Source organism: Fusarium vanettenii (genome assembly GCF_000151355.1).
Source record: "Fusarium vanettenii 77-13-4 chromosome 4 genomic scaffold NECHAsca_19_chr4_3_0, whole genome shotgun sequence".
Lineage (NCBI taxonomy): Eukaryota > Fungi > Ascomycota > Sordariomycetes > Hypocreales > Nectriaceae > Fusarium > Fusarium vanettenii.
The window spans coordinates 1-20,713 of record NW_003315866.1 but is presented as its reverse complement, the minus strand read 5'-3'; the positions used below and the strand labels follow the sequence as shown (position 1 = coordinate 20,713).

Genomic DNA, 20,713 nt, shown 5'->3' with positions numbered 1-20,713 from the left:
TGTGGTATTGTTCACGCTCGTTTCTCTCTCCACGATACCCTTTAATCATACCAGACGCCCACATCGCCACCATGAGTTTCACAGAGTGCAGTACCGAGATCCTCCTACAGATCTGTGAAGAGTTTTGCCAGCACTGCCAAGAAAAGCACCTGAAAATTCCCAGACCAGACTGGTTCCAAAGGGACTCCTCTCGTCAAGCTCTCCTCAATCTATCGTCGACAGGAGGGTAGGAGCCATCGCTCAACGGGTACTTCACCATCATTTTGGGTACGTCGATAGAGACAGGCAGCGTGATGACATCGTCAAGTTCTGCCGTACCATCTCCAATAACCCAGAGCTTGGTAAATGTCTCCGATGGGCCAATCTCTCAGTATTTGGGGCAAAGATACACAGGGAAGTGATCCAAGCTTGGCTACCGGATGCTTTAGAAAAGGTCGGGCACCATTTGGCTCTCGATGTACCATTCGGGCTCGAGCACTATCCCAATCGCGCCATTTCGCCGCTTGTTCTGCTTAAAGCTCCAAATATTGAGCGAGTCGACGATGACGGCAAGAATCAGGGGTCATTCTTTCACATGCTTGCCTGGCACACCGGGACCGTGGTCCGCGATGGTGCACTCCCGCAGAATCTGAACAGCGTCCAGCTGGGAGGTTGGGTCTCTTCTTTCCAGGAGCATGACGAGTTTTACCTAGATCTTTCCTTTCGGGGCCTTGGGTATCTACTTAGTTCTCTGCAGAAACTTCATACCTTGACTATCTACTGTCCAGGGTTTGAGGCTGGTGACGATCGGGTGTTGTTTCAGCACCTGCGTGTGCTTCGGCTCGGTGAGTTTTTGATGCGTCGAGACGATTTTGAGAGACTAATCTCGTGTACACCACTGCTTGAAGAGTTTGCACACTTTTACTTTGGTGTCTCAGCCGAGGTGAGAGGTGACACAGCAACCATTCCTGAAATTTGCATGATTTTGACACAGAGGAAGAAAACTCTGCGACGGCTTATGCTTGATGCCTCGTGTACAGTTGATGATCTTGACCATCTAAGAAGGCTCGAAAATCTGGAAGAGCTGAAGATCTGGGCAGGGCCTTCGCTCACGCCTCAGCAGGAATCGGATCGTATTGACAGCCAGGCCCTGGTGGATGCGCTGCCGCCATCGCTCCGGAAGCTTCATGTGAAGGTAAAGATTCCAGGTCTGGACATGGCTGGTGAGGCTTTGATGACATACATCTCATCGACCTATAGACGGTCGCGCGACGAGCAGAAGTTGAAGCAAGTATACTTTGACGTCTATGAAGAGCCAGCTCGGCGGTACATTCCTTTTAAGAAAACTCTTGAAAAGAGATGTCGGGAGTGGATCAAACATGGGACTGTTGTGTTTAGCGTGAGGAGATTTGCTTGGTATGACATAGGAGATTGGGGGTCTGGAGAGGGCACCGTTGATGAAGAGGATAACAGGGACTTGTGAGATATGATAATTTACGTTGCATTACATTAATTATTGCAGGAAAAAAAAAGACTTCATTTAAAGGCCTGGTAATCATACGACACCTCCCTTGCAGATCTGTTCTTTATTATAGTTGCAGCCCGGCCCTTGATGGGTTAACTGAGCCTGAAGATCGACACCTCCCTTGCTCCAGCCAACTATTTCTCATAGTGTCAAAGGTTCTGTTACAGTGTGTAGAGAAAGCATTACATGAAACTTTAACTTAATCAAAGCCTATTCGAGGGCCTGCAATAACCTAGGATATGAGTCAAGAATAGAAAACCAGCGTTGAAAGAATATTACCCAAACAAAGAGGGCCACCAGCCACGATAGCGAGGACCACAGACCAGTGTCATTTCTTTGATCAAAAGCCGCCAATTAGACTACACAACATCGCCACAACAAGATATGTTCTTTGTTATTTTGGCCGAGTCTTTTATTGAAGGCAGTAGAAAGGACTAAAAAAAGAAGTCTTTGCCTTAGAATTGGGACATGATGCTATGATATGTTGATATTGTTTCCTTTGTCATAGCTGAAGCCGGCCCCTCGAGGGGTTCATTGAGCCAGAAGATGGTGACCGATAACTTCTCTTGGAAGCATCACCATGTTCACACACACGCAAAATCTCTTTGACTCTTCAAGCTTTGTCTAGGATATTTTTAATTGCGAGCTTGGGTGCCTACCAAGAAGTATATCAACTCAGCGGAGGACATGTTTTTGTGCAAATCATGAAACCAAACATCCATCGACACAACAACAACCACATCTATCACATCTTATATCTCGCCCTGCAACGAAAATTATTGCACCGCAAACAGTCCGTTATCGCCAACATGGGTCTTCAAGATCTCTCCCCCGAGATCCTTTTCCAGATTTGTGAACTCTTCTGCGAGCACTGCCGGGGAGAGGAGCACGGGATGGAGCAGCCGCCAGAGTGGTGGGGACTTGCCAACCCTCGCAGCAATCTCCTTGCCCTGTCCCTTGTGTGCAGATCGATCGGGTCTGTTGCCCAACAGGTGCTTCACCACTTTGGGTATATGGAATATCATAGGGAGTCCAAAGCTAAATTCTGCCGTACAATCTCCAATAACCCAGAACTAGCCAAAAGTCTTCGGTGGGTTAACCTGTCGTCATACGGAAGCGACGAGGCGCCACTGGATATTGTACAAGGATGGTTGCCGGAAACTATTGACAAGCTCAGTCACCATCTGCTGGATGGAGGGACTTGGATACCGGACAAGAATCTCCTGAATGCAATCATTCTGCTCCAAGCGCCGAATCTTGAGCGAATTGACGATGACGGAAGTCACCACAAGGCAGCATTTAACTTTCTGGACCATGACGCCGTGATCCGGGATCGCGCCCTCCCACCGAACCTGAAGTATCTACGCCTGGGTTACGCCTTTACCTATCACCTCCGTGGGACAATTATGGACCTTTCCTGGGATATGCTTGGTGGCTTCATTGATTCTTTCAATAAACTTGAATCCCTGCACGTCTACTACCCCCTCGCTTCGGGGATTGACAAGCGGCTATCATTCGACTCCCTCCGTACCCTTCAGCTCGACCAGTCCTTTATGCCACGAAAGGACCTTGAAAGACTCCTCTCATGCATGCCAAAGCTCGAGGAATTCGCCATTACTCGGCTATTCGACGGCAATAGTGATTTCCCTGAACCTGCCACTGGCCCTGAAATCTTGGAGGTATTGGCAGGACGAAATGACACTCTGCGGAGACTCGAGCTCGATATGTCATGCACATATGATCATGTTGAGAACCTAAGAGCTCTAACTAATCTAGAGGAGTTGAAAATCAGGTTGGGGGAATCTAGGCATACCGCCTATAGATATCGCCAGAGGATCGACAAACAGTTCTTTATACGCATCATGCCACCATCACTCCGAAAGCTCCACATCGACTTCTTCGATAAAGAGAAGATGTTTGAAGAAGCTAGCGATGGCCTGATGACGTACATCTTATCAACGTACCGAGAAAACCCCCAGGACCAGAGACTTCGAATGGTGCAGGTGGACATGCAACGCCTACCAAAGCACTGGCAGGTTTGCCAGAGGGATGCTTTTCAACAAGGATGTCATGAGTGGGCAAAGAACGGGACCCTGGCATTTGGCATTGAACTGTTTGATTGGAATGTATACGAAAAGAATGCCAGAAGGGATGAAGAATATGAAATGATGAGACTACTTTTTGACGAACAGCGGGGGAGAGATGAAATATGAGGAGATGGTGACATTTACTAGGTACCTAGGCATGAAGAGGCGGTGTTGAACTGGGCTGATAGACATATATAAAACATTGACTCGATCAAAACTTCTCCAAGAAACAGTGGACAACCTTTTGAAACTTTTCCGGCTCATCGGCTGCTGGATTATGTCCCGAGTGATCAAAGACAACCAATTGGCTGTGAGGAATTCCCCTGCTAATATCCTCTGCCTCTTGAAGAGGACAGACGACATCGTGACTTCCTACAACTACCAAGGTGGGAGTTTGAATCTCTCCAAGTCTGCCTCGAACATCGAAGCGAGGTTGGCTGAACGAAAAGGCCGCGTTGTGGACTTCCCAGTGCAGACGAGACTCGCCACCTGTGCTCTCGAATGAATCAAATGATGGTGGCTCTGATGATGGTTCATCCTTCTCGGGGGTATAAATGGCGATGATCTCGGCGAGACCTTGTTCGGCGTCCTCCTTGTCCCTGACGTTCCCAGACCATAGCCTGGCCTGTCGAGCGGGATCCGGCTTGATACGGTTCGAAGTCAAAAGTGAGGCAAGGACTCGATGGGTTCCTAATGGCCCGCATGCCCATGTATTCTGCAGGATCAAGCCAGAGAGACGGTTGGGAAAGGTCAAGGCGTAGCTCAGCGCGAGAAACCCTCCGTAAGAATATCCAGCCAGGATGAATGTCTCCACTCCCACCCACGCCCTGCATAAATTGTGTCAGTAATATCGGAAGTGATCAGAGAGGAATGAATTACCTGAGCTCATCAACGTCGGCAATCCAACGCTCATCAGTAAAGGGGCCCTTGATGTCGCTAATACCACTGCCCCGAGCATCGTAGACAAGCACACGGAATTTCTCAGCAAGGAACTTGTAGGCAGACTCAGTCGATGTGTGACTGGATAGTCCCGGGGCACCGTGAAGAACAATAACAAGTGGCTTGTTCTTGTTTTCGGAACCGAGAAGCCAAACGTGAAGCTTTGCTCCGTCGCTGAGTTGAATTTGGGTGCTGGTGCTGGACATGATGTGACGTGTTGGGGTGCTGTTTGAGTTGGATGAAAACGTTTGTGTTGACGCTCTGGATGAAGGGGATGTTTGGTCTTATATGAATCTTAGATATTAGGGTTGTATGAGGCAGGATCTGTCATCCGACTCTGACAAGTACCAACGCCTGAGTGAGTAACGTTATCGTTGTTCATCATGAGAATGGCACTTTCGCTCAGCGAAGCGGAGATTCGCGTAATCAGTATTCCAGAGTATTTTTTACTCAAAGGAATTTGAAGGCTGATTTGCCAGAGTCAGGTCATCAAGGAACAAGGAGTACCGTGGTTTCGGAGAGCGTCGCTGAGCGAGGTGGAGATATTTCCAAATCGGGCAATTCTCGCTGAGCGAGAGCGTTGATGGTCCACCTTCTCCATGGCAATCAGTTAGATGATTGAGTGTTATTCCAGGGTGTAGAAGATCAAATAAGAAAGAAAGTAATAAAGTATCTGAAGCCCCATCTTTCAGAGGAAAACATTACCTCGATTTCCCTGTGCATCAGTGCCAATCTTGTTTCGCCTCTAACCTCGCCAGAATGACCGACTCGGAAAAGCAACAAGACAATGTCTTGCCCTGGGATCAAGACCCTGATAACCCCCAAAATTGGAGCAAACTGAAAAAGACTGTCAACCTCGGCATTGTTTCCATGTTAGCTTTTATCACGTAAGTAGACGTTCATCTGCTCGCCTAACAAACACCTCACTGTATGCCAGTCCGCTGGAATCTTCCGTCATTGTTCCCGGTGTCCCACTTTTGAAAGACGATTTCCACGAAACAAGACGGCCCGTGACATCTCTTGTTGTGTCAATCTTTGTTCTAGGATTTGCGTTTGGCCCTCTTCTACTATCACCGCTATCCGAGTTGTATGGCCGACGGTTGCTCTTCAACATCTCCAACCTAGTTACACTGGGCTTCTCCATTGGCAGCGCTCTTGCACCGAATATTGCGTCTTTCATTGTTTTTAGATTCATCGCTGGCAGCTTTGGGGCTGGGCCTATGAACATTGGAGGAGGAAGTATTGCTGACCAGGTTGCCCTCGGAAAAAGGGGCTTTGTCATGTCCATCTTCTTCACTGGCATTTTTCTTGGGCCTGTAATCGGGTAAGTGAATCGTCCGTGAGTCTCAATCTATCATCTAACTTATCTACAAGACCGGTAATGGGAGGCTTCATTGCCAAGAGTCTTGGTTGGAGATGGGTCTTCTGGGTCATGGCCATTGTTGTAAGTCTTCACTCTCCCACCCTCGTTGAGCCACCATCTGACTAGGTCGACATAGAAGGGCCTCATGACGATTGTTACCTTTGTATTCCTTTCCGAAAGTCATGCTCCGACAATCCAAAAGCAAAAGGCGAGACATGCCGCCGAGCAAGTCGTCTCCACCGAAGAGGGCAAGCCCAGCACAAGCGAGGTTCTTCTGAGAGCTGTTTCAAGACCAATGCGCATGCTGATCCGGAGTCCCATCGTCACCGGACTCTCCTTATACCTCGCCCTTGTCTATGGCTACCTTTATCTCCTCTTCACTACCTTCTCGACAGTTTTTCCAGAACAATACGGCTTCGGTATCGATACGTTGGGCTTGGCTTTTCTGGGGCTTGGGATAGGGTGTATGCTTGCACTTATCGTGCTTTCGTGGCTTAGTGACTGGGTACAGGACCGTCTGACCGAAAAGCATGGAGAGTCGAGGCCGGAGTAGGTGTATTCTGATGCTGAGTGCAAAAGGATTGACTAATGGCCATTAGATACCGCCTTCTTCCAATTGTATTGGGCATACCACTGCTCCCGATTGGCTTGTTTGTCTACGGGTGGACTGCTCAGTACAAAGTACACTGGATTGTCCCTATCATCTTCACTGGCTTCACTGGAGCCGGTCTCATCTTCTCGTTTGTGAGCCAACCTACCACTCTGACCAAATCCCCCAACTAATTACGCTGTTCAAGCTTCCCACACAGATATATATGGTGGACGCCTTTACAACTTATGCGGCTAGTGCGTTGGCGGCAACGAGTGTCGTCCGCAGTATTGTGGGCGGCTGTCTTCCCATTGCGGGTCTGCCATTATACTCGACGCTTGGTTACGGATGGGTGAGCCCCGGTTGGATACAAGTCTCAATAATTATCTGACAAGTCTTATAGGGAAACTCGTTGCTTGGCTTCATCGCCATGGTGGTCTCTATTGCCCCTCTTCTTTTCTGGCGATACGGAGAGATGTTGCGGAACAAGTATGATGTCAAATTTGACTGATTGGAGTTGGACATCGTTACTTGACCAAGCATAGGTATCTCACGGATTCTTCTGAGTTAATGGTCTCGACACGAATTAGATTCTTCGATGTGGAGCTGAAATCCTCGCCGTAAAGAACTTGCTTGTTAGATATTTCCCTTCTGCCTGTTCATGATCGGATCAGCTCCGAAGCCCAATCTTCCTTTTCCAATAGTAATTTGATGCAATGAAGTCGTCTCTCGAGGTTCGAGGCAACACCGAGCAACCACGTCAGATTCAACTTGCCAGCATCCCCCAATTCTAATGTGCCCGCAATGTATCTTTCCTCAAATTCCCTAGCACCTTGATGAAACTTTTCCACCAACATTTCCACATCTCGCGTTGCGTTCTGTAGCATCAATCGCTTGAGTGAGAGATCGTCTTGCTTTGATGGATGAAATATCCCTAACCCAACACGGGTAGTGTCGTTTTCGAGATGCACACTAGGAGCTTTCGCAATCTCGCATAGTAGGTTAACTTGTCGTTGGTGAAGCATAGCAAGGTTCATCAGTCGGGGACAACCGGCGTCGCAGTTTGGACAAGAGAGATATTTTGTGGCGAGTTGATATACATCCTGCAGCAACCGCAGGATTTCATCGAGGCTTGTTTGCCCTGGGGAGTTGAAAATGTCGCTTAGAATGTTTGCTTTATCGTGGATCAAGATGTAGCATAAACCCGGGCACCTTTGTCCTTGACTGGGGCTTGAGGAAGAAGGCGGAGGTGGAGTGTCAAGAGAGTCAATCAAGTCTGTGAGGGACGGGGAGTTGCTTGTGAAAACTGTCAGGTTGTTTGGCAGCAAAGATGGATCAACTTGAAACGTATTGCTTTGAAATAGCTATTTTAATTAGTCTTGAGTACATTGAAATGAATGATCCATTCGGGTTCACTCACAGTGTTGTGGTCAATGCCAGACAAGAGAGCCTCAGGGTTCTCAGTTTGACTGTTTTGTGCCACGAAATCCAAAGCTGAATGGAGCCCCACATTCAACGCCCCAGTCGCTACACGTCTTGAAACGTCTGGCGTGTATGATGGTTCGCCGCTTGCTTTGCGTTTACCCCGTCGCTGAGAGATGCTGTAAACGCACGAAGAGGCGTTTGACGAGGATACGCATCGTCGACAAGGGACGCCGCCTGAACATTTGACCCTCGATTTCCGACATGAGTTGCAGGAGGTGTTATACTTGCGAGGATGAACGAGATCCGCAGTGTCGCTCGAAGTCGTGGAGCCGGGAGTAAGGGTAGAGGGCTGATGAGTCTGGGGGTTCCATCGCGTGGTGTACGTGCTTGGTATTCCGGTGGAGGTTGTCATTCTTCGCTAGTAAGCAATCAAGTCTCTGATAAAGGCAACAACAGTTTATGGGTGTTATTACCGAGCAAAGAATGCAGGTAAAGAATAGAAAGGAGTGAGTGAGGATGGATTTGTAAGCGATAGGGTCCATCAACAAGGGTGCGGGTAGGACCATATTTCTTGAGATTAAACAGGCAAGGACAAATGTTAATAAGCACCTTAAATTCCGCGAAATGGAGCCTTGTTATTGCGTTTCTCAGCCCTATTGATTGACCACGTGAAGCAGTATCTTGTTTGTTCAACTCAGGCCACTGAAACGGACCACCTGGAGCGCCTAGCCTCCTAATTTGCAAGGCTCGTATTCTTCAGAACCATTTCAACAACAATCCCTGGCCTAATAATAAGTGAATTTCCTATTGGCTGCTTCGTTTCAGCTTGTCGCATTCTCTCAGGGGTCACAGAATGTGGCGTCGGGGAAAACCTCGGCTAGCCTTTATCACCAACTTCAAAGCCACGTCTTTCCCCGCAAAATTTGACGACCTATCTCCGTCTCACCCCTTTGCCCACGAGCCATTTCTCTCTCATAGCCCAGGTTCAAAATGCCTCGTGCTAAGAAGACTCCCACGACAGAGTTGGTCGTAAAGCCTCCACGAAAGAAGCCAGGACCCAAGCCAAAGCCGCTGTCAGAACGCGTCTACAAGCCGGCCAGGCCAATTCAACGCATCGAGAACAGCTACTCTCAGAGAAGAAAGGAAGAAGTTCTGCTGTATCTTCTCAATCACACAATTTACGACCCCGATAGTTGGAAGTCGGTCAATTGCTATAGAAAGCCTTTCCAAAGAGATGCTGCAAAGCATTTCAAGATACCAGAGGCCACGATACACACTTGGTGGAAGAATAGGACATCAATCCTGAATCGGGAGAAGAAATCGAGGAAGAAGAGGACATCCAAGGGTAAATATCTGGTCTCGTTTAACTGAATGTGGCTGACTCAGTCATTAAGACCAACCCGTCCCTGAAGCGGGAGAAACAGCATCGCTAGAGACGGACAGCACGGGGTCAGAAGCGCCAGAAGCATCAGAAACTCCAGCATCAGAGCCAGCAGATCAAGAGTCGCCAGCTCCACAAACAGCAGACACAGATCCAGCCGCAGGAGACCCAGCAACAGCGGGCGAAGCCGGCCCTGAGTCGAGCGAGGCTCAGAATACATGAGCTCCGGGGTCAATTTGATCTCTTTTATTGAAGCGACCTGGCCCGGCTTCAAGCATGCAATCGGTGAGCATGCCGGATTAGAATAGCTCGCTTGTCAGCAACGCTTTCTATTCACAATACCCCCTATCTTGTCATAGATAGAAGGGGTCACGCCATTCGCTGGATGAACTTTCCGTGGACTTCTTATACTTCCGTTGAGAAAAGGGAATATTCGGATATTCTGATGGCAACAAGAACTAATACTGGTTAATCCGAACTGGCTTGATGTGTCAGGGCTGTTCTTGGCTCTGCCTAGCCTAGAGGGACCTTTCACGATGATCTGGCTGTACTGATACTTTCCTTGTTTTGTCTTGTGGAAGGATATTTTACCCTTTCTATTTTTGAGCGATTTCTTTGGTAACGTCTAGTTTCGGAGTGTGTGGGATCTTTTTTGGAGGATCATGGATGAAAGGATTTGGGCTATCATGTACACAGCTTACACCCAGGTCAAGTTATAGCCAAGGCCGAGCTCCTTTGGCGAGTCTTATGCCCAGAGCAACATGTTGGCTGGCTTTACTTCAGCATTTGGCAGTGCTTGAGTTCATGTGAGACAACGGAGTCAGAGATAAGACGGGATCCTTGAGTTGAACCGGCTGGGCAAGGAATTGAGTTATGTGGCAATGAGATAATATAAGCCAAAATACTACCCAGAGTTGTATTTTTGATCACCTACCTTCTGCCATGAACTGGATTAACCTGTCTATTGGGCGGAACTCAAGCAGCCAAGTCACCTTCGCTGCCGGTTCAAGCGCAGTAATCCTTCAGCCTTCAGCTGGATGACACCGCCAAGAATAAACCCCCCCTTGGCATGTCTTGGCCAAAGATTTTGCCCAAAAAGGAAACGAGTCTGACATCTCCACATAAACAAGGCGTCCTCTCACCAGCATCCCTCAACCCATCCTGCAGCATAAGTACGTCGGACGATCCAAGCTCTCTGCCCCCTCCCGACCTAAACCAGCAAAACGTCTGCAACTGCATGCATCATGAGCGACCCGAAAGCGTGTTGGGAGTGCCACAAGAGACGCCTCATCTGTGACTTTGCAAGTCCGGCTTGTCAAAAGTGCGAGGCTAGGGGCGTTGCTTGTCCTGGGTATGGAGAGAAGAAGCCGTTGAAGTGGCTGCAGCCTGGACAGACGAGGTCTAAGGGGAAGAGGGCCAAGAAGGAGGTTAATGTTATTCGGCTTACGTTGAAGGATCCGAGTGAGGCGACGAGTGTCTTTGAAGCAATCGAGTATTGTGAGTACTACTGAGCCTTGGATCCCTGTAGTACCTGGAATGCACCTCGATCTGATGTACTGATCACCTTGCAGTCAACACCCACATCTGTCCCGATCTAGTGGCCAATGGCGCTGGAGGTGGCTCCAACTGTCCCTTCATCCTACACCCCTCTGAAGCCCCGTACATCCCTACAGCCATCAGACACACCATGGTGTCGATTGCGCTAGCTCATCGTGTGCTGCAGTCGGAGCAAGGGTTTGAGGCCGGCAGGGCTTTGTTCTCCACGAGACTGCAGAAGCATCGTGGTGCAGCTATTCGGCATTTGGCGAGTGACTTGGTGCCGGGATCGCAGCCGGACACCATTACGTTGGTGTCTATCCTTACCTTTCTTTTGGCCGAGGTGAGCCATTCAGTGAATTGAGGGAGCTGATCTAGTGGGCTAACAAGTCTCAGGTCCAGCAGAGCTTCTCGTCTAGCTGGCGCCAGCACTGTGATGCCGCCAACACCGTCGTCGAGCTTCTTGGCGGAATGAGTACCATCTTGCTCTGCTACCCATTTATCCGGCCGGTGGTTCGGTACTATATCCTGTACGTGTAATTTGAGTATTTATTCACCTGTATGTCCAGTTCTAACCCTTCTTAGTATCGAAATATTGAGCACTACGACGGTACCGGTGGTAGGAGAAGCCCGAGCACGTCGTCAAATGGAAATTCTCGTCTTTTTACCCATGGCCTTCAACATGGGACTCTTCACTACCGTCCCCTGTGCCCCGGAGCTTCTGGTTGACATCGTCTTTGTGAACCACCTGCAGTCACAAGCCCAAGCCTACGAAGGAGCCGTGTTCGACACCAACCTCCAAAAGGCTTCTCTAGACTTGCTTCAAAGAATCCAGTCCTTCTCTGTTGGAGACTGGGTCACTGGCATTGACCTCAACGAGAAACTAAATAAAGATCCGAACAAGTCTTCGAAGCAACGTCAGTCAATCTCGTGGGACTGGCGGAGTGTTGCGTACATCTATCAGTCTGCCGTTGCGTTGTACTGTATTTCGTCACTGCTTTATCCTCAGTATACCCAGGATATGCCCCAGGCCCTTAACGAAGACGTTGACATCGCGGCCGTTCGATCGGCCTATCTAGCCACCCTACTCTGCAACCTCAAGGAGATCGCCTCAGGTTCAAACCTGCAGCTACGAAAGATGCTTATTTGGCCGTTAGTCATTGCAGGCATTGAAGTGGACGTGAACGATGAAGCGTCCAAGAAACTCATATGTGGTGAACTGGCTTGGATCAGCAAGGTGGTGGGGACGGCCTCGCCGCTGGTAGGTCATGACTTCTTGTCAAAGCTTTGGAAATCGGACTGGATTCCCACCGGATATGGAAGGAGAAGCTGGAATAACCTGTTTGACAGGCCCTATGTGTTTGTGATGTAATCGAGAATTTTAAATAGACAGACTGTTCTCAACCTCCCCTTGGACTTCAAAATAGGGCTCATGCCGTACAAATGAAAGTCAAGATTCATTCGATATTTCTCACAACTCTGTTCCTTCACCTCTTTATACACTCGCTATAACCTCATCCCAGTGTATACGGGGATCCGAGTCGTCACTACCAAAATTTGAGTCACTCCTCGCATCCCAATCTGCCCAGAACCCCCATTCTTCATCATTGTCAACTGTGAACCACTGGCCCCTTCTAGCCTCACACCTGACACCACGATGTCCCAGCCATGTCATTATCCGCCCAACTGGGCGTTCCATCGAAGGCCTGTTGTCAAGCCCCTTACTTACAACAATGCCGTAAAAGTACACATGTGTGAGCTCGGGGAACCATTCAACCCTATACACCCCGGCGGTTTCCAGCACTTCGGCTAGCTTAGAGCTTCCACCCCCGTCGTTGTTTGTGTGAAGGTCTCTCATACACTCTTCCTCGCCCCGGGCCTCAGCCTCACTATTCAGGATAGTCACTTTATGCTCCAGTACCAGTGTCTGAAGCGTCCAGTGTGAGGCCATGAGAATGCTCCTCCAATCTTCAGAGCTGTCCTCTTCAGCCTGCGTAGACCACCCTTCATCCTGAGCGTCGTCCGTGTGCTTTCTATGAGCAGGCGAACACAGATAGAGGTGATGCAGAATTGGCAGCGATAAGCCTTCCTCGGGCAAGAATCCACTCAAGGGACGAGGAAAAGCCTGAACGCGATTTAACCTTCCGTGATCCGGTTCTTCATCGGAGTCATCCAGATTCTCTTCCGATAAGGATGCGAAATCCCGGTCAGACTCCCCAGCATCGGATCCTTCGGCAGCCTGAATAGGTCGGTCCAGCATCCCGAGTTCTAGGCGCTCCAGCGTTGGACCGGAGCGAAGAATCCATCTAGCTCCAGCCTGGGGGATAAACCCAAGGAGCTTCGCAAAGCGGAGTTTAGCAAGCGGCGGGCTTCTGATTTCATAGGTGATCTGGTCAGACTCATCCCAGCGGCCGTGTAGCTCCAGAGCTTCCAGGTTGACAAAGTAGGGCAAAAGATCCCAGATCCTATCCTCGGGTTCGATGACACTACAGAAGCTTTTTACTCGGGTGGCGACCTTTTTGAGCCTATCTCGGTCGGTTTTCAAGAGATGCTGCAAGATATCTAGTGGGCAGATTCCGCGGCCGTAGTATCTACCAAGATAGAAACGATCGGATGAAGGCTTGAAAGGTGGCGGGTGTTTAATCTCGTCGCGGCTCTCGTGGAAGCCATCGCCGTGCAGCTCAATGTCGGCCCAAATTCGGGGTTCGATGAGGTCGTTGATGCGCCTGCATGTGCGACTGAAGTTGTTTTGTTGGCCAAGGGAGAGGTAAGAAGAGATCTCGACGATGATCTCGTTAGGAAGCGTTGCCGGAGAGTGCATTTTTAGGGACTAAGAGGGGAAATGCGTTGCTTGATTAAGATGAGTTCTGATGTCTTGCGCGTCTTTATAAAGCTGAGATGACCAATCCGGCTCTAGCAGGTTGCTTGTCCAATTAGCTGATTGCCGAGGCATTGACGTCATCGCGGATCTGCATCGTCAGCCCTATCCTTTGCGCCTTGATTGACGGTATCCACCCGTCGTCCCCTAGGAGGAATTTCGATAAACCTGCGCGATATATTGTACATGGTATTGATGAGCTGACAAATCTGCTCTTTCTTACAGTTGAAACCCGGCCCTTGAGAGATGACGAAGCCAGAAGAACATGCGATTTAAGTTCCTTCCGTACCTTCAGACTTGGGTAGTTTGTATAAGTTCAAGGAGATATATGAACGCCACAGCTTGCATGCGATTTGGGTCTCCTCGCCGTGCTCGTCTCTCTTTGATGTCTGGGCCCGTGTGCGTGCGAGTTTAGAGAGATCAACTTCATCACAATAAGAAGGCCGGATTTGGATGAAAGGGACGTGGGTTAATTCTGCTCACTGATGCCTCAATCAAGTCTGTCTCTCTTTGCCCCGAGACTGTTGGTGCCTGGAACAATTCTCCTGACAAACACTCAACAACTCTAATTATCAATACACAGCCACCACCAAACTGTAACTCCCCTTTCTTAACTATCCAACCCCAGAGCCCTGTGCCTTGATTCTCAAGTTCTCTCAATGATCTGATCCTGCGGTAGGTGGGTGATGAATTCCAGGCGACTTGCCGAAGGCAACCCCATTCTGTAAACCCCAACATGTGTTACGATTACGCCGAAAAAGCCGCCATTTGAATGGTGGCGGAGTACTAATTTAAGAACTTAATAGTCTAGTCACATTAAGTGTCGCTACTTTGCGTAAGTATACCATGATCGAAGTATGTCTGTCGAAAGCCCCTCAGCAGGACGCTTTTAAGTTGCCTCTGAAAACTATGTCCATGCAAAGTTTTCTTGCCAAAATAAACAGAAGAAAGGCTTATAAAAGGGTACGCCTAAGGCAGAAATTCTTTCTTCTCATTCTTCATCGTTTGACTTGAACAACACCATTCTTCTCATCCCCTTTATCTGATCCCCTCACCCACGATATTCATCGCCAACGCGAACAACTTACTCATCATGCCTATGACTCTTCAAATCCAAGAGCACGGCAATGGCTCTGATCTCCTACTAGCGACGCGCAGAGAAGAGTTCCGCCAGCTCGCACGCATCCAAAAGCAACTTGAAAGACGCTCCAAGATTATCATGTTCGATGATGAGCAGCTCCAGGTACTCAACATCGTGCGAGGCTCGCCATTCGACATAGATGAGGATGATCCTATTGACCCTGATCCCCGCTACTTTCTTCCGGGCCCGATCGAGGAAATGGAAGATTCATTGGAGCTACAGAGCGAGCGGGACGTATTCCCATGGCCAAAGGCCAAGCCGATTAAGAATCATCATTTCCAAGGTAGAGATGAATCCGCCCACAGTATCGCAACAGAGGAGGCTTGCTGGGATGCCATGGCTCGCAGTGGTTTCTGCGAGGAAGTTGCCCAGAATTCTTCTTCATGGACGCCTCACGAGTAAGATATTTCTTCCATCACTCTTTTGCACACGATAAGTAACACTTTTCTGTAGCTTTACTGGAATAGGACTCGTGTGCAAGAGGTCCTGGCGGTCTCCTGAGGATGGTCGCCCGCGCTGGCAGTTTTGGTTGAGTGGTGACTTTTACATGCGGCCCCGTCCAGGAAATTGTCCCCGTAAACGCGGTGTGTCTAATTATAACCCTGATGTACCTCATGCTGTTGGTACCGTCTGCGATATAACTCGTCCGAGGGACCAGGGTTTTCTCCACAGCGAGTTGCTCGCAGCCGTTTATCTCCTCAAAGCACAAATTGGCTCACCAAGCAGGTATCTTGGCCACCACGTGTGTCCTGTACGTCTCCATCATGTTACATCTTGATCGTGCTTCTGATTTGTCGTAGGTTCTCATTGTCAGCTTTCACGCCCGGTTCTCAGCTCGCATCATCCAAGCATACTTTCAGAATGGAAAAGTTGTCATTCGACCATCCCGCCTTATCAACTTGCATACTCGAACCGTTTCAACAGAGGTCAAGCTTGTTATTAGGTGGCTTAACAGCCGGCCAGTCGGCGACACACGCCTGCCAGTCCAGGCAGTCCCAGTCCTTGACCAAGTTGAAGACAACTTTGATTTGCCTGTTCAGGTGACGGATGCTTTGGGAGTTTCGCCGGAGGATACTTGTGAGAGGCAAGCAACAGAGGGGGTGGAGGTTGTCTCGTGTAGCTTACCCACGGTTACACTTTTCACTTGAACAGTAAAACTTCTACCGTGATTGGTCGGGTGCCATTCTTTAACCGGATAATAGTGAAAGGTTAAAGTTGGGACTTTCTAGGGCCAAGAGTTGGAGATGGACTTTATAACCTCAGCCTGAATGAGGTGATATTGATTAGCGGAGAGTTTGCACCAGACTAAGTAAATGCTCGTTTTGTAGCATAGCATAAAAGTTAAATGAAGGAGTAGAAGGGTTTGTTGGAATGACTCTTTACCTGGCATCTGTTTAGCTTATCATTGGTGTGGTTAAATAAAATCAAAAAGAAATACTATATAATCACCAAGGAACAAATAAAGCGACTGACATGACTCCGCCTGTCTCACCATCTTCGCTGCCTCATTTCTTCTGCTTTTCTCCTCCTATACTCTCGCAGGACCTCTCTTGCTCGCTCGGCCTCCGCAAAGATGTGACTTAGCCCATACTTTTCCGGGTCCTGACAGATCGGACAGTTGGCAACAAGACCATCATCCACACCCTCTTCAGGCTGATACTCCCTGGCATCAAAGTAACGGTCTCCATCATCATCATCATAATAGACATCGCCGTCATCGCTCATTTCTGCCTGGTAGCCAGCCAACTGCAAGGCGTTGACAAGCAACCGTACAAGCGGGAAACGAGCCAACTGTCTCCAGCTGTATTCTGAGCCATCATCTGAGTCGTATGATTCCCCGTAAAGGATACCAGTGTCGGACCAAGATGCCAAGAAATCAGGGACCCTGAGCTGTTCTGATCGCTCATATGCTTCTTGACATAAACGCAATGATTCCCTTTCTGGTTCTAGCCCCCAGCCGTAATCTTCCAGCTCTGGAACTCTAAGGTCATATGAGACTGCCCTAGCGACCTCTTGTGCCCTGGTAGTGGAGGAGATAAAATAAAAATATTGGCGTCCGTGTCGGCTGATGACAGATTTAAATGTTGCGTGTGGGTCTGAGCTGTGCCATAGGAGATGGCTCAGGACTCCTTCCAGTTTGAGAAAGTTGAGGGCATCCAACTTTCCCTTCGTACCGAGTCGTGTTACTGAACACCAGACAGTTTGCCATGCGCTTGATGATTCATAACCGTCGAGTATGGTGTTTGCGTCACGAGATAGCAACCAATGCATTACCTCAATATTTCCTTTTCTGATGGATGCATTGAGTGGCGTGTCGTGTGGTCTAGTGATTGGGGCAGGGTTGACTTGAGCGTCGAATTCAACTAGTAAAGAAGCCATGAAGACGTTGACTTTGGAGTGAGATAGTAGCGGGATCTTGTAATTGTTGGGGTCGAGTTTCACCTCTTCCAAGCCGAACAGCAGTTCTGCGATGTCCCCTGCTCTTATGGCTTCCTTCAGGAATTCGTTAGGGCATCCGCCGGGATTCCAATCCGAAAACCCGACCGAGCGCAAGATTTTTACCTGCTTGGAAAAATAGGAGGCATTAAGTAATGATACTGGGGACGATACAAAACCATCCAGCTGTGCTCCATGGGATATAAATAGGGGCAAAACCCGATCCGAATGAAATTGAAAGGCATGAAGAACAGCTGGGTAATGAAAACTAGGCGTATGAGCCATTAACATATACCGAATTCCTATATGTGGCTCCAAACTCACGTGCGTTCATTACCTTGAAAGAAGTTCGGGTTACAGCCTTGCTCTAATAAAAACTGGAGTAACTTGATCTTCATCCGCTCTGGAAAAAATAATTCTTGGAATGCTTGCTGGCCCAATTAGTTATACGTTGTTAAAACAACTATCGAGTTATTCAGGCGGCACTCACTTCAAGTAGACCATCCCCCTTTTGATCTACATCGTGAATACTTGCTTCTCCGGTCTCCAAGAGGTGCTTGACAGTTGGAAGGTCGAGGCCATGGCACGCTTTGAATATTGGCGCGTCATTTGGCCGAACATTGACGACCGAGATTATTCCAGACAAGGATGGCATGCTAAGCCAAGTCTGGGTGAAATGCTGGGCCCTAATCTCCAGACAAATTATTCGCTGGCCTAGGATGTTGACCCTTGTTTTGATTAAAGCTCGAGCTTTCCAAAGATTCTTCTTTGAGATCAGACTCAGAGATCCCTTGACGCGCTCCCGTGAATCATAAGCGTCTTGCGACTTGGCTTTGGTTTTGAATGACCAATCCTGCCTGGCAAGGGGTTCTTTCCATCTCCATTCTTCAGTTCTCTCTTTGACTTGTGCAATGATGTCGTCATCGGAAGAGATAGCACTTGCTGATGATTCAAAACATAATGGTTCTGTCGCCACATCCCTGGGTCCTCGAGACGGTGATGTTTGCGGTTGGCCTGAGCGGTATGTTGTCTTCAAACTCGAGAGTTCAAGGGTCATCTGCGTTTGGGTTTCCTATTGAGCATTGAAAATCAGTATGACAAGAGCCGCGTATTAATAGGATCGGTATTACCGTGATCCGGGCCTCAGCTCTCTCCTGCGAGTTCAGAAGTTTTGTCATCGTCTGGGTGAACATGAGAGAGTTCCTTTGTTGATCTTGACGTAGTCTCTCAACGAGCTTGCATGTTGTAGTAGAGGCTTCTACAATCTGGTGTTGCTATCAGCAGGGATGATAGGCGCGCACCGTCGCTTGAATCGGCTGACCTTTGTTCCCAACAAGCCAGACTGGGCCTGAAAACATGACCCTAGCTCCTGAACCGCACTGGTGATGTCGTCTCGAATGGCTACCTGGCCTAGTTGGACTGCGGAAATCGAGGCTCGGTTGAAAGATGCAAGACGTCTGGTATAGAGCTAAGTTAGCAGTAGTATGGAATAAACATTTACTAGGTACCACTTACACACTGAGGATACTCAGAACGGTGTCAAGAGCAGCCTCAGATTCTTTCACGTCTTTGAGGACTTTTTGAGCCTTTCTCTTATCGATGGCAGCCCAACGAAGCCTGTGTGTTGCTGATGATTGGCCCCCATCTCCGTGCAGCGTTCGGACTTTTTCCAGCGCCGCCAAGCTAACCCCAAGACAGCTGTAAAGCAAGCTGTTGTGGGCGTCGGGGATGAGATCACCTGCATCGGCGTTTGCCAGGTCTTTATCTAGCTCGTTCGCATGGTGGAGGAGGAGACCGAGTCGATCGATCTTGGCGCTTAACTCGGCGAGTTCTTTAGGAGCGTGGACGAAGGACTGGACTAGCTGACGAGCTTGGTCCCCGATGTCGACGGCGAGTTTGAGTAGTTGAGCGATGGCGGCCGTGGCGCCCACGATCTCGAGAGGTTCCATCAAGATTTTGCATGGAGTTGAAAGAGAAAAGATCGAAATCACAAACCAGGCTGTGGTCGGGCATGAAACACAACTTGGATCACGTGGGGGCGCAGCAAGGCGTCTGCATGATGCTGCCGATGAGTATGCCTTGTGTCACTTTGTCTGAATCTTTGTTTTAGATAGTTTATCTAAGGTAATTAAAGTAGAAACCATTATGTTCAAAGATAATATATGCGCCAACTAGATAAGTTTAGTAATTCGCTGAGATATTATATTTAAGCTCTAATTAAGCCTATACTCCTCTATTACCTAAACCTTTCTATCTTTATAACTAAAACCTTCTTCTTTCCTAATAGCTTAAGTTACTCCTATGACTTAATAACTTAAAAACCTTAATCCCCCTTAAGCCCTAGCAATATATCTTCTATAATTTATCCTCTATAGCTAGCTTCCTTACTTTATTTATATCCTTATACTAACTTTAATATCGCAATTAGCTCTAATAAGCTATTAACCTAGCCTATATTACTCCTTATAGCTGCGATAAAGGTATAATTCTCGAGCCTTAGGCCTATAAGGGTTTAGAGCTTATATAGCTCTAATAATTAATAGCGCTATATAAAGCGCCTAAGCGCCCTAGATACTCCTAAGCGCTTTAAAACTATAAGGAATACCTTAGTACTTAAGATAATTAACTTAATATAATTATTATCTTTAAGAAAGGCCTATTACTTATTAAGCCTAATTATTATATTAATATTATAAATTAATAATAGCTTTATATTTTCTTTAATATTACTTAATTTTAAGTCCTTAAGGGGAAAAAAAAGAAAATATTAATTTATATATATAATAGTAATATTATATAACTAATTAATAATTATTCTTATAAGTATTAGGTTTAAAGCTATAATATTAAGAGATTATAACTTAAAAAGATAAAGAGGTAAATAATTCTCTTATTTCTTATATAGAGGTTAAAGTAATTAAAATACCTATAAGAAGTTAGACTTTTATAATAATATAGCTAGGTATTAAGTTAGGGGAAAAATATACTAAGCTAATTTAGGCTACTAAGGTAATTTCTTATATATAAAAAAGAGAGGTAAAAGCTATAAAGCCTTACTTTTATTATTACTTTTACAAGCCTTAAGTAAAAGACTTTTAGGCTCTTTTATAAGTTATATCTTTATTATTATAAATTAATTAATTATTCTTATTATTTTATATTAAATTTATTTTATAAAAAAATATATAAGATTTCTCTTTTAAAAAAACCTTAAAAAGAATATATAGAAATTTCCTCTCTTAGGCTATATAATTTAATATATTTTATTTCTTTAATAAATCTAATATTTTTATATAAGATTTTTAATATTTTTATTTTTTTAAATTATTAATATATATTAAGAAAGATATATATTATTTAATTAAATAAGAAAATATATTTTTATATTATTAATTAATAAATTATAAATATAATTATTATTATTAAGTTATAAG

General features: G+C 47.1%; 10 protein-coding genes across 10 annotated transcripts; 6 read left to right on the top strand and 4 right to left on the bottom strand.

The window, feature by feature from the left end:
* Positions 1-71: 71 nt before the first annotated feature.
* NECHADRAFT_79502 (uncharacterized protein) lies at positions 72-1,462 on the top strand (the record flags this gene model as incomplete). Its single annotated transcript, XM_003045526.1, has 2 exons — positions 72-226; positions 280-1,462. The coding sequence occupies 2 exons, from the start codon at positions 72-74 to the stop codon at positions 1,460-1,462; spliced, it is 1,338 nt and encodes a 445-aa protein (XP_003045572.1).
* Positions 1,463-2,313: 851 nt separating this feature from the next.
* NECHADRAFT_79501 (uncharacterized protein) lies at positions 2,314-3,717 on the top strand (the record flags this gene model as incomplete). Its single annotated transcript, XM_003045525.1, has 2 exons — positions 2,314-3,630; positions 3,697-3,717. The coding sequence occupies 2 exons, from the start codon at positions 2,314-2,316 to the stop codon at positions 3,715-3,717; spliced, it is 1,338 nt and encodes a 445-aa protein (XP_003045571.1).
* Positions 3,718-3,963: 246 nt separating this feature from the next.
* On the bottom strand, positions 3,964-4,736 carry NECHADRAFT_79500 (uncharacterized protein; the record flags this gene model as incomplete). Its single annotated transcript, XM_003045388.1, has 3 exons — positions 3,964-3,969; positions 4,013-4,418; positions 4,471-4,736. The coding sequence occupies 3 exons, from the start codon at positions 4,734-4,736 to the stop codon at positions 3,964-3,966; spliced, it is 678 nt and encodes a 225-aa protein (XP_003045434.1).
* Positions 4,737-5,289: 553 nt separating this feature from the next.
* On the top strand, positions 5,290-6,993 carry NECHADRAFT_39169 (uncharacterized protein; the record flags this gene model as incomplete). The annotated part of the gene is made up of 7 exons (XM_003045524.1): positions 5,290-5,417; positions 5,468-5,854; positions 5,905-5,974; positions 6,030-6,442; positions 6,493-6,637; positions 6,691-6,834; positions 6,886-6,993. The coding sequence occupies 7 exons, from the start codon at positions 5,290-5,292 to the stop codon at positions 6,991-6,993; spliced, it is 1,395 nt and encodes a 464-aa protein (XP_003045570.1).
* Positions 6,994-7,141: 148 nt separating this feature from the next.
* NECHADRAFT_79498 (uncharacterized protein) lies at positions 7,142-8,319 on the bottom strand (the record flags this gene model as incomplete). The annotated part of the gene is made up of 2 exons (XM_003045387.1): positions 7,142-7,846; positions 7,903-8,319. 2 exons carry the CDS (start codon positions 8,317-8,319, stop codon positions 7,142-7,144), a joined length of 1,122 nt encoding a protein of 373 aa, XP_003045433.1.
* A 578-nt stretch (positions 8,320-8,897) lies between these two features.
* Positions 8,898-9,510, top strand: NECHADRAFT_79497 (uncharacterized protein; the record flags this gene model as incomplete). Its single annotated transcript, XM_003045523.1, has 2 exons — positions 8,898-9,252; positions 9,302-9,510. 2 exons carry the CDS (start codon positions 8,898-8,900, stop codon positions 9,508-9,510), a joined length of 564 nt encoding a protein of 187 aa, XP_003045569.1.
* A 1,022-nt stretch (positions 9,511-10,532) lies between these two features.
* Positions 10,533-12,196, top strand: NECHADRAFT_79496 (uncharacterized protein; the record flags this gene model as incomplete). The annotated part of the gene is made up of 4 exons (XM_003045522.1): positions 10,533-10,785; positions 10,860-11,167; positions 11,221-11,354; positions 11,410-12,196. 4 exons carry the CDS (start codon positions 10,533-10,535, stop codon positions 12,194-12,196), a joined length of 1,482 nt encoding a protein of 493 aa, XP_003045568.1.
* On the bottom strand, positions 12,154-13,645 carry NECHADRAFT_68745 (uncharacterized protein; the record flags this gene model as incomplete). The annotated part of the gene is made up of 1 exon (XM_003045386.1): positions 12,154-13,645. One exon carries the CDS (start codon positions 13,643-13,645, stop codon positions 12,320-12,322), a length of 1,326 nt encoding a protein of 441 aa, XP_003045432.1. The 3' UTR covers positions 12,154-12,319.
* Positions 13,646-14,795: 1,150 nt separating this feature from the next.
* Positions 14,796-15,991, top strand: NECHADRAFT_79494 (uncharacterized protein; the record flags this gene model as incomplete). Its single annotated transcript, XM_003045521.1, has 3 exons — positions 14,796-15,241; positions 15,297-15,594; positions 15,644-15,991. The coding sequence occupies 3 exons, from the start codon at positions 14,796-14,798 to the stop codon at positions 15,989-15,991; spliced, it is 1,092 nt and encodes a 363-aa protein (XP_003045567.1).
* A 340-nt stretch (positions 15,992-16,331) lies between these two features.
* NECHADRAFT_100260 (uncharacterized protein) lies at positions 16,332-19,228 on the bottom strand (the record flags this gene model as incomplete). The annotated part of the gene is made up of 5 exons (XM_003045385.1): positions 16,332-17,405; positions 17,770-18,351; positions 18,410-18,514; positions 18,601-18,736; positions 18,795-19,228. The coding sequence occupies 5 exons, from the start codon at positions 19,226-19,228 to the stop codon at positions 16,332-16,334; spliced, it is 2,331 nt and encodes a 776-aa protein (XP_003045431.1).
* Between the last annotated feature and the right edge of the window lie 1,485 nt (positions 19,229-20,713).